The sequence below is a fragment of the Nymphalis io genome, chromosome 3, assembly GCF_905147045.1.
Source record: "Nymphalis io chromosome 3, ilAglIoxx1.1, whole genome shotgun sequence".
Classification (NCBI taxonomy): Eukaryota; Metazoa; Arthropoda; class Insecta; order Lepidoptera; family Nymphalidae; genus Nymphalis; species Nymphalis io.
The window spans coordinates 11,123,564-11,139,610 of NC_065890.1; the positions used below are offsets into that span (position 1 = coordinate 11,123,564).

At 32.8% G+C, this 16,047-nt stretch overlaps 1 protein-coding gene across 5 annotated transcripts in view; it reads left to right on the plus strand.

Moving 5' to 3' along the window:
* LOC126781147 (myosin-VIIa) overlaps positions 1-6,153 on the plus strand; it is a 32,441-nt gene extending 26,288 nt beyond the window's left edge. For all 5 annotated transcript variants that reach the window (XM_050505976.1, XM_050505975.1, XM_050505974.1 and 2 more), the window contains exons 10-14: positions 26-310; positions 389-2,854; positions 2,964-3,163; positions 4,216-4,483; positions 4,701-6,153. In XM_050505976.1, the coding sequence (XP_050361933.1) occupies positions 26-310; positions 389-2,854; positions 2,964-3,163; positions 4,216-4,483; positions 4,701-4,907 (3,426 nt within the window). In that variant the 3' untranslated portion in view covers positions 4,908-6,153. The remainder of the gene's footprint in view (positions 1-25; positions 311-388; positions 2,855-2,963; positions 3,164-4,215; positions 4,484-4,700) is intronic.
* Positions 6,154-16,047: the final 9,894 nt, after the last annotated feature.

Consider the following 16,047-nt stretch of genomic DNA (forward strand, 5'->3'; position numbering starts at 1 on the left):
ACGATAGCGTCTGATCTGCTTTTAGGCGGCCCAAGCGTTATGGATTACAATTCTACGTTTCACTGGAGACTTACCAGAACCAAGATATCACACAATGGATAGAGATAACACGTCAGTAATGTCTAAAGTAACTGCAACACTTGGCCGAAATTTCATAAGATCTAAAGAATTCCAGGAAGCGCAAATGATGGGAGTCGACCCTGATGCGTATATGAAACAACAAAAACCGAGATCTATTAGGCATAAGCTGGTTTCGCTAACTTTAAAGAGAAAGAATAAACTTGGAGAAGACGTCAGAAGAAAGTTACAGGTTTAGTACATTTTGTGTACAATCGAAATATACGTTTAATTTGTTGCTAAGTAACCTAATGCAATTAAACTTTTACAGGATGAAGAATATACAGCTGATAGTTATCAGTCATGGTTAGAATCTCGACCCACGTCGAATTTAGAAAAACTTCATTTTATTATAGGTCATGGTATTCTACGAGCGGAATTGAGAGATGAAATATACTGTCAAATATGTAAACAATTAACAAACAATCCATCTAAATCGTCTCATGCGCGTGGCTGGATTTTACTTTCATTATGCGTTGGTTGTTTCGCTCCTAGTGAAAAGTTTGTGAATTACCTTAGAGCCTTTATTAGAGAAGGCCCTCCAGGTTATGCACCATATTGTGAAGACCGACTTAAAAGAACATTCAACAATGGAACAAGGAATCAACCACCGTCGTGGCTAGAGCTTCAAGCTACAAAATCAAAAAAACCTATAATGTTACCCATAACGTTCATGGATGGTAACACAAAGACACTGTTGGCTGACTCAGCGACGACCGCAAGAGAACTGTGTAATCAGCTATCGGATAAAATTGGTCTTCGAGACCAATTTGGGTTTTCATTATATATTGCATTGTTTGACAAAGTCAGCTCACTTGGTAGTGGCGGTGACCACGTTATGGATGCCATATCGCAGTGTGAGCAATATGCAAAAGAACAGGGTGCACAAGAACGAAATGCTCCATGGAGATTGTTCTTCAGAAAAGAAATATTCGCTCCATGGCATGATCCTACAGAAGATCAAGTAGCTACAAATCTTATTTATCAGCAAGTCGTTAGAGGGGTAAAGTTTGGAGAATACAGATGTGATAAGGAAGAAGATTTAGCAATGATCGCTGCTCAGCAGTATTATATTGAATACGGCCAAGATATGAACACGGAACGTCTTTACACTTTATTGCCCAATTATATCCCCGATTATTGTTTGACCGGAGTCGAAAAGGCAGTTGATCGATGGGGTGCTCTTGTAGTTACAGCATATAAAAAGAGTTACTATGTGAAAGAAAAAATTCCTGCATATAGAGTAAAAGAAGATGTTGTCAGCTATGCGAAGTTCAAATGGCCTTTATTATTTTCTAGATTTTATGAAGCTTATAGAAATTCGGGACCAAATTTACCTAAGAATGATGTGATTATAGCAGTTAATTGGACTGGTGTTTACGTTGTCGACGATCAAGAGCAGGTTCTGCTTGAGTTATCATTCCCTGAAATAACAACGGTTTCAAGTCAGAAAACTAATAAAGTATTTACACAAACATTTAGTTTATCTACAGTACGCGGTGAAGAGTTTACCTTCCAAAGTCCTAATGCAGAAGATATTCGAGATTTGGTTGTTTATTTCTTAGAAGGTTTAAAGAAAAGATCTAAATTTGTTATTGCGTTACAAGATTATAAGGCACCTGGAGAGGGCTCTAGTTTTTTGACTTTCCAAAAGGGAGATCTAATAGTTCTAGAAGAAGATAGTACAGGTGAATCAGTTCTAAATAATGGATGGTGTATTGGTCGTTGTGAAAGATCTATGGAAAGAGGTGATTTTCCTGCCGAAACTGTTTACGTTTTACCTGCGTTAAGTAAGCCACCTCCGGATATATTAGCATTATTCTGTCAAGAGGGTGCACAACACGGAAGGCGAGCTCCCACGAGCACATTTAATGGAACAGAATCTAGAGATAAACCTCATAACTTGCTGGAATACGCTTTGGACCACTTTAGATTACCTCCAAAAAGAACAACGTCTAAAGCACTTACACTTTCAACAGCAAAGAGGGGTGCAGAAGAATTATGGAGGCATTCGAGGGAGCCTATTAAACAACCATTATTAAAAAAATTACAAGCCAAAGAGGAATTAGCTGAAGAAGCTTGTTTTGCCTTTACAGCCATACTCAAGTATATGGGTGATCTTCCTTCTAAACGACCTCGTATTGGTAACGAATACACAGATCATATCTTTGATGGCCCACTTAAACATGAAATCTTACGGGATGAAATATATTGTCAGGTAATGAAACAACTGACGGACAACAGAAATAGAATGTCAGAAGAAAGAGGTTGGGAGTTAATGTGGCTGGCCACAGGGTTGTTTGCATGTAGTCAAGGTCTACTGAGAGAATTAACATTGTTCCTTAGAACTAGAAGATACCCAATTGCTCAAGATTCATTACAAAGACTTCAGAAAACATTACGGAATGGACAAAGGAAATATCCACCTCACCAAGTAGAAGTAGAAGCAATACAACATAAAACGACTCAGATATTCCACAAAGTCTATTTCCCAGATGATACAGACGAAGCGTTTGAAGTCGATTCATCCACGAGAGCAAAAGACTTTTGTCAAAATATCGCGCAAAGATTGAACCTTAGATCTAGTGAAGGCTTTAGTTTGTTTGTTAAAATAGCGGATAAGGTGATATCCGTACCGGAAGGCGATTTCTTTTTCGACTTTGTTCGTCATCTCACTGATTGGATTAAAAAAGCACGGCCGACAAGAGATGGCATCACGCCTCAATTCACGTATCAGGTAAGACAATTTTATTAATGGTACTTATATTATATCAACAATGATTTCACTTAAAATTCTAGCAATATTATATAATATTTTATAATTAATGACCTAACATTAAATACAGGTGTTCTTCATGAAGAAACTCTGGACAAACACAGTGCCCGGCAAAGACCGCGCGGCGGACGTTATTTTCCACTTCCACCAAGAGCTGCCCAAGCTGCTTCGTGGTTACCATCGCTGCGGTCGCGACGAGGCCGCGAGACTTGCCGCGCTCGCCTACCGCGCTAGGTTCGGAGAGAACAAGCAGGAATTGCAAGCCATTCCGTATGTATTTGTAGTCTTCATTGCATCATTATCATCATCGTAATAACAAAAGAATTATTATTAAGAAGGCTTCAAGGCTTTCTTTATAATCATCATCGTAACTTCAGTATGGTTAGAAGATTATAAAAAAAATAAGAGGGAATTATGAAATTCTTAAGCTTTAAGATTAAATAGTCTTTGTTTTTTCGGTACAATTTTATAGCTGTAAAACTCCTATATACTGTTGACATTATACAGACATAATTTGATCTTAAAAATTAGAGAAAGCTGAATATAACTGTTGAAAATGGTATCGTACATGTCTAAATGCGTGTGTAATAGAAGTTATACAGTATATTATTCGTATAGAATCAAGTTTTTAAAGAAATTCGCAAGAAACTAGTCTGGCAGATAATTAATAAATGTTAATATAGGATATAACATCTATTAACTACCTCGTTGGTCCAGTGGATGTAAGGTCGCAGACCCGGAGGTCCTGGGTGCAATTCCCAGGTCGGGTCAATAAAATGTTATTGGATTTTTCTGTCAGAAAATTCTCAATAGCAGCCCGGAGTCTGGAAGTTGGAAGTATACACTCCCGTACCTCGGAAAGCACGTAAAGTCGTTGTACGTGCGCCTGAACTCTTTCCGGTCGTGTTGGATAGCCGTCCCATCGGATTATGAGAGTTAGGGAATAGAGAGTGCACCTATGTTTGCGCACACACTTGTGCACTACAATATCTCGTGCGTAGTTGGCTAATCTCTCTTGAGATTAGTCACCGTGGCCGAAATCGGTCTGGAGGACATTATTTTTATTATTATTAATATCAAAAACACAAAAAAAAACGCCCCAAAATCTAAATTCGCTTAGTTACGCTTATCATCTGTAATAAGATTAAAAATGAATAAATTTTTATTCTCAATCCCAAAATGGGATTCATTTCACTGTAGCCATGACGTGGCAGGAGAAATAAAATATATTATATTTTTTTTTTTTAATTACGATGTCGTCGAAAAAAATTGGGGAGAAGGCTATGATAAACATTCAAATATTATATTTCCGTTTCTTACAGACAAATGCTTCGTGAATTGATCCCAGCTGATCTGATTAAACTCCAGAGTTCAGCAGACTGGAAGCGAGCGATCGTTGCCTCTTATAACCAGGACGCTGGAATGACACCAGAGGACGCCAAGATCACTTTCCTTAAGGTCATATACCGGTGGCCGACTTTTGGTTCCGCATTTTTCGAGGTTAAGCAGACCACGGAACCGAATTATCCAGAACTTCTGCTCATTGCCATTAACAAGCACGGTGTCAGCTTAATACACCCCCAATCAAAGGTAAATAGCTTTTTTTCAATTGATCATATTGTTTTCTATTTAACGTGATAATTAAAATACTCGGTATCATATAATATTATTATAAATAAGATAAGAAAAATAACTTTCGCTTTTCGATAAAAATGGAGATAATAAACAAATATATTTATAATTAATAGGATATTATTATAAACTAGTTTTATTACAACTGATTTTATTGGTAATTTCACATTTTCAGGATATTCTGGTCACACATCCGTTTACAAGGATTTCAAATTGGTCATCTGGCAACACATACTTCCACATGACCATTGGTAACCTCGTCCGAGGTTCGAAGCTTCTCTGTGAGACCTCGCTCGGATACAAAATGGACGATTTACTCACTTCGTATATTTCTCTCATGCTTACTAACATGAATAAACAGCGGTCCATGCGAGTAAAATAAATAAATCGTTGAGGACCTCGACAGATAAAAAAACATAAAATTGAACTGTTATTTTTTTTAACGCGTAGTGATAAGTTCTCTCGCTTTTTGGCGGAATTTTTAATATATGTGGTTGCTTGAATAAATATATCGTTTAGTGCTACGGAGTCTGTGCGATACAAATTGAAATTTATACGATATTAAAAATCGCATTTCAATATATACACATCACATTATATACCAGTTATTTTGTAAAAAAAATAGTACCGCTTATGCGTAACATCAATTTATACTGAGTTTAATGAATTATATGAAAATATCTTTATACTTATAAATAATCCGTCCAAAATGAGATATATACTTATTAAAATTTAATATTAATATATTGCGAAATTATTTCAAAAAATCTAACTTTTTTATCGAACGTTTTAACGATTTTAATTTTAGTACAATAATTTTGATATTAACGATATAAACAAATTTATAGAAAATAATATTTAAGGTATATAATACGATATAGGATATGTACACATTTCTGTGATAAAGCAGAAACACTCCTCCTATATCTGAAGTTTTATATACATAACAAACCAAGTTTTTCCTTTATGCGATATTGTGTATATTAATATAAGAAAAGATCTGTTATTTCTATTCTATAATCGGTTATGGTTGAATTACGTGAAAATCTGGTATTCGTTTTGATGTCTGGAATTGGCATACTATATACCTATAACGTGGCCCCTAAAATATTTTACAATTGGTACAAAAAATTCGCTGGTATTCTCAGGAGACTTTTTTTAAACACTGTATTAGTAGCCCTTTGATTTCGTAGGATAAGGGGCCATGTTATTGTACTAGTAAAACCACTTACACAGTTGTTGATTGATGGTACTCTATTTATTAAGTAAAACGATAAATTTTGAGACATAACAATGATATGAATTTTTTAATCAAGCGCTTAAGTTTCCGTTCACTCGATTTGAGCTATAAAATTTCAATAAAACATGAGGTTGAGGTAGATTTTGAGGCCTTAACAAAACGATCGTTGACATTAATAATTTCATTCCTTATTAAACACTATTATAATGCTATTCACTTATAACTTACCAGCATAAACAAATTATATTTATTTGTATTAGCTAAGAAATATATATTGTAAAATTAACGATGTTATGCCATGAGTTCGGAGACAATATTCCTTTGTTTTATATTTTGCTTAAAAATAAAAGTGGTATTTGTGAGTGGTTGTAAACATGAGTCACAATGATTTCTGCCTTTTATTTACCCTTGAGAGTTAAATGACTATTTGAAAATATATTTATACCAGTATCATTTTTTTAAATAAATTAATTCATTTTGTGTTTTTTTATAGTAAAGACCTTTAGTCCTATCTATGTCAGGAAAGGAGATATTACTTAATATCGTTTTAAAAATTCTATCAACAAAATTAAAGAACAGTTAAGTTCTCAATATTATTAAGATAAGGCGTGATATGAATGGGTCGATGAAAAGTCGATATTTTATTCGAGTCTTATATATTTTTGGTACATAACAATTAAGGTAAAAGCGGGTGATTACAAAAAGTGTTAATTAGACCAAACAAAAAATATATATCCGCAATAAAGTCGTGAGAGACTCCCACGGCAGCGCTCCATTCTCGAGTCTCGAAGAATAATGATGCCTCCATTGTCGCAAGCAGCAGGAAGTCATTTATCTAACATCAGTATATGAGTGTTTAGACCAATTTTGTTTTTGATTTCACATTTTAAATGTTCAATTTTCAGGCCGATCACCTCTTACTGGCTGCGTCACCCCTTAATGTCAGTCAACTCGAGCAATCATAATTTTCTGCAAATACCAAGCGACACATGTAATAATGGTCGTTAGACTCTACTTAAATTAAGAGTTAAAAAACGAACGTGAATAAAAAATCGGTTTAAGTGCTTTCAATATTGAGCCAACTGATACCTACTTAGTGAGGGTTCTCTAGTTCTTATATAATAAGACTTTATTATAAATTATATTTGTTTATGACAAATGTTTTAAATGTTTCATATATTAAAAACAAATATATATATATGTAAGTAAGGGTTTGTGCTACTACAGACCACTACGAAGAGATATACTACCGCCAAACAGCAATAGGTATTTAGTATTGTTGTGTCCCGGAGGAACAGGAATAAGAGACATAACATCTTAGTTCCCTTGGTAGCGCATTGGGGATGTACCTACATTTGGTATGCGCATACATGACTACAATTTGTTTATTAATATTTCTTACATCGCCAATGTCTATGGACGTTGGTGATCACTTACCACCAGGTGGCTTATTTGCCAGTCCACCTACCTACCTATTTTATAAAAAGAAAAAAATTAATCACATTTAAAGTGATCCCTAATTTTTTAAACTAAAAATAAAATATTTTATAATCTCAACTGAACTATATAGGCATATATTCAGCATATCTATTTATTTTTATTAAGAAATAATGACGCGAATACAATGAGAGGACTAGCCGTAGTGTTCAGCATAATACATACGTAATTGCTTGGATAACAATTATCTGTTGTTCAAGTATGAAGGAAACGGACTTAATAGCTTCATAGAATGATAATCTTGACAGAAAAATCACTTCCATATCCGTATTAGATTGTGAAAACCCTACACTTAATTAAAAGTGTATTTTAGTTACATTATTAAACATATTGATAAGTAAATATTTTTAATTTTTGTTTTTTTTTTTAATTGGATTTTTGAACGTGTTATATTTTTTCTCACTTAGCAACTGTTTGATAGAATAATTATAATATTCGAATATGTATAATGTATCTTTAGCTTAGAATCATATGCGAGATTTTTCGAGAATTTCTCTTGATGAGGAGAAATCAGAGATATATCGCTAGAAATGTCGGAGATATATGGTTATAAGTTGTGACTTAGACACAACATGGAGTTATTATACAATACAATACTTTCAATGAAATTCATTCATAAAACTTTTGATTTGTGATAGGTCTTAGCAGAGTCTTGGGAAACAATATAAGTGTTGTATGAAAATAAGAAAGAAATTCCTACTATAAACGTCTAAAATTACTTAGAGCTTATTAGAGTACCTACCGAAAGATGATAAACCAATGAAAAACACTTATTTAATTCTTATGTCTCAAACTAAAACATATTCAGACAAAATAAATTTGTTAAGCAAATTAATATATAATTTTGAACTTCAGATGAGAAAAAATTGTAAAGCGCTCTCAAAATCCTTCAACAAGATTGCAATATTTCTACTTACATTAAACTAAAATAGATTACCGTTATATTAACCCATAGTAACTCAATAAAATTATAAGTTCCCACGGCAGATGACATGTTGGAAAACACGAGCACTGCTGAACTTTTCCCACACTCTGCATATCTTGCTTTCATACTCGTACATCAGACCGAATGTAAAAACCATAGACAATGATTCAATTGTGAGCACATTGCTTTCTCACAGCCCCCTCTTAGATATAATCGTTGCGATTAATTAGTAGCAGGTAAATGACCACTAACTGTTCCGGGTCTCCGAAACGGCAACGGAAACAGCATCAAAATACTCTGTCCATTAAGAAAGTAGATCCTAAAATACCAGGATCCAAGAAACAGGATGTTTTCAATTTCTTCAAGACAATGCAGATTTTTTCAAAGCAGAATGCATTTTTTGCATCAATGAAGTAAATGAATAGGCGTTGTCATTGCGTCACAATCTCTTTGATACGTCATTGATTGATAATAATTGTTGCAATTTTATTGAGCGACGACGATTAAAACTAAACTTATTTTCAATTTGAATGTCTATGGCGGATCTCTTTCAATGGTTGATGTCACGTGGGTTTTACGTTAAATTTATTAAATTAGTTCTTCCTTCTCCAATAATGTATGCGTATGCGCATGCGCATGTCTCGTGACTAGAGTAAGCTTAATAAGGTCCAACTAAACTATGTGGTTACACCATCGTTAATTTGTACGAGATAAAAGTAACATAATTCTCTTTTCGGCCCTACATCTCAAAAACTCTTTGAACCGATTCGCCATGTAAATTATACGTATGCTACATTATTTAAAGAACTAACAACCATACTTTTTGTTTATTCATTTATAATAGTAATAGTTAATAGGGATAAAGTTACTCCTTGGAATTGCAGATGCAACTGATATCCTTCCTCGCTACCCATTTTATCGCTTTAATGTTTTGTCCGAATTTATTATCGTTTACAACAGCTCTGTTTTTACGTAATTGTTATCAAAGTATTACCATTCAAACAACCCACCATTAGCTGAAAATTTTAATTCGATGTCTTTATATGGTTTTAAGATTTCTAATGATTCATTTTGGCACAAAAAGTAATATGACAATGGGTTGGTAAATATATTTTTATCGTTAAGTATATCTGTAATAGAAGTTTCGAGTAACTAAAAACTTGTAGCAATTACAGATTAAAAAATTAAAGTTCGTGGGAAAATAATTCACATTATTTTATTTATTTACTCACGTTATATTATATTTTTGTTATTGTTATTTCATAGTAGTTGTTATCACTTTAAAACTATATATCTATATATATCCCACCTCACAATCGCCCAATAGCGACGTGTAATAAATTATTAGATAGGTATTTTTAAGCTGAACAAAAACTATTAGAGCGCTTAGTTCCAAATCTTAGTCCGTTGAGAGTTATACTTTACTGAACACATAAGTTTAACAATAATCAAACATTATGTTTTATCCCAATACAATGCATTCTGTTAATTAATACTAGTATATTTACTTGGTGGTAGGGCTTTTGCACGCTCATCTGGCTAGGTTCCACCCACTCATCAGAAATTCTACCGCAAAAAAGCAGTACTTGATATTGTTGTGTTCCGGTTTGAAAGGTGAGTGAACCAGTGTAATTGCAAGCACAAGGTACATAACATATTAGTTCCCAAGGTGGGTGGCACATTGGCGATGATTAATATTTCTTACATCGCCAATATCAAATTATTTAAAAAAAAGTAGTAGCAACTACCTTTCTACTATTATCATCAGAGTCATACAAAGTTTTTTAAATATAAAATACAATATATACATATATAATAAAATTATAAAACAATATAAAAAAGCTATTTTAGGTTGCTTTTATTTATTTAGTAACGTTTAAGGCTATAAAAAGATCACACATTTTTATTCCTACTCTGGTCCTACAAATTCCTCATGCCTGGCGAACCCTAGGTACCAAACGATTATTAAAAGCATTATTTCGCTATTACATAAATTGCCATGTTTAATAAAGTATAACTTTGTACGGACTAAGATTTAAAACTTGGAGGCATACTAAGCCAGTCTTTGGGTGAAGACAGAAGTTCACTTACCATCTCGTGGCACATTTTCAAGTGTGCCTTGCTTCATATTCGTATAATATAATAATTTCTATATTACTTAAAGTAAATGCTAACTCCTTCATTTTTGTTTTATATATTAAACTTATTTAATATAAATTTATGAACAAGGATCAGTTCGAAAAAGAAATTATTGTGAGAAGAACCGAGAAACTTCGCGAAAATATTTACGTCTACTTTTGTAATAGTTTACAATTTCCAATATAATAAATGGCCAAGAGGTGATTATTTAATTCCTAAAATATACTATCATCTCACGAATCGTTCTTTTACATATATTTTTTAATTTAGCAACAGGCATGGGATCCTGAAATAAACGTGTACATTGCCCCACAGGAGTTTCTAATTCTTTACTGTCAAGTAACAGTCATATTTTTCTTTGTACCAATATTATGAATTATCATAAAAAATGTTATTAATTTTCCTGCCGATATACATACATAACGAGAATGTGTTAGGAACAAAAGACAACTTAGCAGCAACAACCGCATACTTAGTTTGACTAAAATATGTTGGTACAGTAATAATTAGATGCTTTCGATTGTAATTTAACTTTTGAAATGCGTCCTCGCAATCACCCAAAGAAAATACAAACAATGTTTCAAACTTTCATCTGCGCGATTCCTAAAATTGTAGTTGACTTTTCTGCATTACTAAGAGACGTTTTAGGTACTATTCACTATTTTCATTAATTTCGCACATAAAGGCCTTTCATAACACGTATAGTATTTTAGGCGTGAAAGAAGAACGAAGTATTAGCGAGAATCTGCCTGAAATGCGTATTTGATGTTAAATTCTATGGGTATTATAGTATATCACATTTGAAATTAGCATAAAATACAAAATATAAAATATTAGTATAAAATACAAAGCACATTTGCTTCATAATTTTACGGCTTTTTGTAGGAAATTACATCATGAACTACGTTTATATATATTTTATATTGACATAATCTTGACATATTATTTTTTTTTATCATATATATAATCTCATTGAATAATCAAGTCTATAAAAACTTTAGTAGGTATATAAAAACGAAAGAAATTGAATAGTGATTATTAAATAAGATAGTTAATCATTAAAACAGGATATGGAAAGCCCATTCGGATTAACTCATTCTGTACGCTTGCATGTTTACACTCATTAAATTATTTATATTTTCTTAAGCATACAATTTAAAATTGTCAAGTGATTTCGTCACTCATCGCATGTTCGTACGTCGTTAGTAACATGTCGGTAATTCGTTTTATATCGTAACGTGTTTCTATATTTAACAAACACAATTAAAATATTGTTAATTATTGTTGTCTGTTTATCCACTGGTGATAGAGCTTTGTGCAAGCTCGTCTGGGTAGGTACCACCCACTCATCAGATATTCTACCGCAAAACAGCGGTACTTGATATTGTTGTGTTCCGGTTTGAAGGGTGAGTGAGCCAGTGTAATTACAGGCACAAGGGACATAATATCTTAGTTCCCATATATATATAGGGTTGGTGGCTCATTGGTGATGTAAGCGATGGTTAACATTTCTTACAATGCCAATGTTTATGGGCGTTGGTGACCACTTACCATCAGGTGGCCCATATGCTCGTCCGCCTTCCTAGTCTATAAAAAAAAAAACGAATTAAATATTAGTGACGTTTACAATTAAAACATTTACACTGCGTAATGTGTATTGGCGCCACTGATGCCACTGGTGCGGAGGCTGTTACACTTTTCCAGAAAATTCAAACACGTAACACTCGGCCATGTATTTCTTCTCAAGTATTTTATTTAATGTAAGTAAATATCATTTGAAACAAGATTGACTATACCTACCAATATGAGAAGATAAATTAAATATAACCAATAAACAACCGTTATATCATAAGATAGAGGGAAAAGTTTAAAAAATAAATAAATTCCATTTCAATTAAATAAATTAAAATTGCCTACAAGTTTCTGACAGAAATATATCAAATATGAATAATACTAATGAGTAGTTAAGTAGAACAATAATTAGTATTATTTCTCTTAAATGTTTTACTAATCAAAAATATAACCACACATATTTGAATAAATAAATACGCATTATTTGAATAAATGTATCAATATTTTTTAATACGTCAAATAGAATATATGTAACTAATTCTACTATGGCAACTTAAAACCACCCTGTCAATAAACAAAGAATAACTAAATATTTCGTTAATATGATCCTAAAAATTGTACGTAGGAACTTATGACATTAGGTAACTAACAAGCTTAACTGAGCCCAGAAAGCTTATAGAATAGAACATATGATTTTAGATAAATATCGCAGGTTCAAGCCGGGCAAGCACCACAGAGTCTTCATCTCGTGCTCTATACCTATGCAAACCATATTTGGGATGAATTTCTGCCACATGTGTATCCAGTATCCACCAACCAGCATTAGAGCAAAGAAATAAGTTACAGATATTATTTTAAGAGGAAACTAGATTTTGGTCAGCAGTTGGTCTTTGCGGGCCTTGATCTTATATTCATATTAGTTTTCGCCCGCGCGTTTTTATAAATAATATGAAAGTAGCCTATGTTCTTCATTGCTTCATACCAAAATTTCATTCATACCTATTAAATCGTTTATCCGTGAAAGCGCAACAGACAGAGTTGCTTTCGCATTTATAATATTAGTATATATAGATATACTTTAATTACCTACCTATGTCAATCCAAATACAGAAAACACAGCGGAAAGATAAAATATAAAAGTCAATTTTTTTTCCCTAGTATGCAATCTATTTTTGGTGGTAATTTTTGACAGATTACAATATTTAATACTTAATTGTATCGTAACCAGTAAAAAACGAATAACGAAATTAACATTTTTTATATGGACCATTAAAAGGATGTTTTTGAACTTTTTCCTTTATTTCCTAAACAAGAGCTTAAATATGACTATTGCATTTGTATTTTATCCAAAACCACTACCATCCGTAAAATAATTACTAACGACGTAATTACAGTTTTATTAGTTTTCCATGAAAATCCAAAAAAAAGCCGAGATGGCCCAGTGGTAAGAACGCGTGAATCTTAACCGATGATCGTGGGTTCAAACCCGGGCAAGCACCACTGAATTTTCATGTGCTTAATTTGTGATTATAATTCATCTCGTGCTTTACGGTGAAGGAAAACATCGTGAGGAAACCTGCATGTGTCTAATTTCACTGAAATTCTGCCACATGTGAATTCTACCAACCCGCATTGGAGCAGCGTGGTGGAATAAGCCCCAAACCTTCTCATCAAAAAAAAGAAAAGAGGAGGCCTTTAGCCCAGCAGTGGGACATTCACAGGCTGTTACGGTACGGTAGTTTTCCATGATTAAAAATTCGCTAAAAAAAAGTATAAAAAAATTATAAAGATAATTTTGAAAATATATTTGCTTAAATTCCAGTCATTTTGCACTTGCGCTAGCAGACAAGATTATTTTTACACATGACGTGTATAAGCTTTTTTTTTTTTTTTTTTATATCGCCGGGAGGGCAAATGACTCTACTCCACCTGATGGTAAGTGGTAGTAGAGTCCAAACGCGACGACGGCCAGTACAGACGGGAAAAACGTTCTGCACTAGCCGCCTTCGCCTTGCCGGTCCGCAAGATGCCTCTTCACGCCTCGTTTGAAGGAACCCGGGTTGTAAGAGGAGGGGAATACGTGAGCTGGTAAGGAATTCCATTTTTTGGAAGTGCGACAAAGAAAGGAGTTGCCAAATTTCTTTGTTCGCGATGGAATTGATGTCACAGTTAGGCGGTGACATCGAGAACCAGGTTAGAGGTATTTTTTTTAATATTACGCATTTCAGCTCTATTCGAATTCGACCTAATGCGATTCGGTAAGTAATCCTATTAAAAATCAAATATAAAATAAAGTTGTACTGCACTGATAGCAAAATAAATTTTTAAATGTCAAATTAATAGCCATTTTTTTTTCAATTTAATTGACTATCGTATTGCCCTCTTATCTGGACCGGATCGATTTTTATATTTACACCGTGCAATCGCTATCTTTTGACTCTATAATATTAATATATTATGCCGTCGATATAGATAAAAAACGTGTTCCTTTTTTACTTCTATCAAGGCCACAGATTTACGTTATTACTGACTCTTGTCGCTTTACGTTTGATCCAGAAAACATGAATAATAAACTGATTTCCAATACTCAATGAATAGCAACAGTTAAAATAAATTTAGGAAAAAAATCTATTATTATTTTTGTGGACTACTACTCTATTTAAAAAGTTAGTTTATATTTGTTTTGTAATAAGAAATCATGAAACCACAATGACATCTCATCTTCAGACCAACTCAATTATTTTCAAAGCACCCATGACGGAAATAATAAATTTAAAAAAAAAAACCACCAGGTTAAAATAAAGTTATCTATCATATAGAGACTTTTTGTTTAAGCATTGTAGAATGCATTGTGCAACGTTTTTGTTTCATATATAATAGTATTATCATATAATATACTTCACATAATAAAAATATGATTTGAATGTTATAAGGTATTGCATGTATCGAGTTAAGACGACTCAACGAGACTTCATTTGTTGAATTCTATCAATCCCTTTAGAGTACGTACTAAGTACATAGCGTGCCTAACAAATAGATATTAGTACATAAATTTACATAAACTCCAGACACATTACCCTTCTGCGCAGTCGGGTTAAAATAATGTGTTCTTTAGTAGTATTCGTATAAAATTTATTGAAAAATACTAACCACTGCGATAGGCGTTATCTAAACCACAGATAATAATAATATGTATGATATTTAAACTTAATTTATATTTATTTATTTTAATATAGGTTTTTGAACATAAATGTGGAATTCGTCATTAGTATAATTTAAAATTAACTAATCAATTTATAAATTAAATAAATAAATACATATGATCTGACCTTTACGAAAATGTAAAGTGAAAATTAATTAACCTTTAAAATGTAACATTAATACGATACGTATATTATTATGATTCAGATTTCTTTATGAATCTCCGCAAACAATAGTGTGTGACGATAAACTTGTGATGATTATCTGAGGTCAGGCCCAGCGGTGCGGAACCGAATAGGGGAAGTGTACAGCCGGCGACACGGTCAGCTCTACCAAAGTCTTATTTCACACTACATAAGAGCTGTATCAAACTTACCTTTTGTTAATTTCGTTGCCGAGCGTTCATGTGAAGATGTTCTGAAGACGTTCCCACAGCTCTGATTCCTCGATTGACTCTGATTCATAATCAACTAATTACACTTGACTCTTGTTAATTCGAATTAATATGACTTTTAAAACATTTAAGCTACCATGTGGGAAATTCTTTTTATGACTATACTAATTAAAAGACGACCAGAGATAAATACGTCCTTAATTTGCATTCATGTTTAATATTGCATTGTTTTTATAGCCTTTGTTTTCGAAGATAAATATTACATATTAAATAATTATATTATAATCTGTGTAAGGTGTTAGCAAGAAAATACAGATAAGTAAAAAAAAATATGACTAAAATACTAGATAAAGGATGATTTGGAGAAGATTGGAATGATTTATAGAATTATTTAACAGTTATAGTTTTAATTATACTTTAATTAGATCGATTATAATTTTAAATGTGAGGTTGATGCAATAAAAGATATGTTTTATTTAAATTCAGTTTTACTAAAATATTCACGTTTTAGAATTAATTACTCTTTCATAATATCACATTATTGTAATTACATG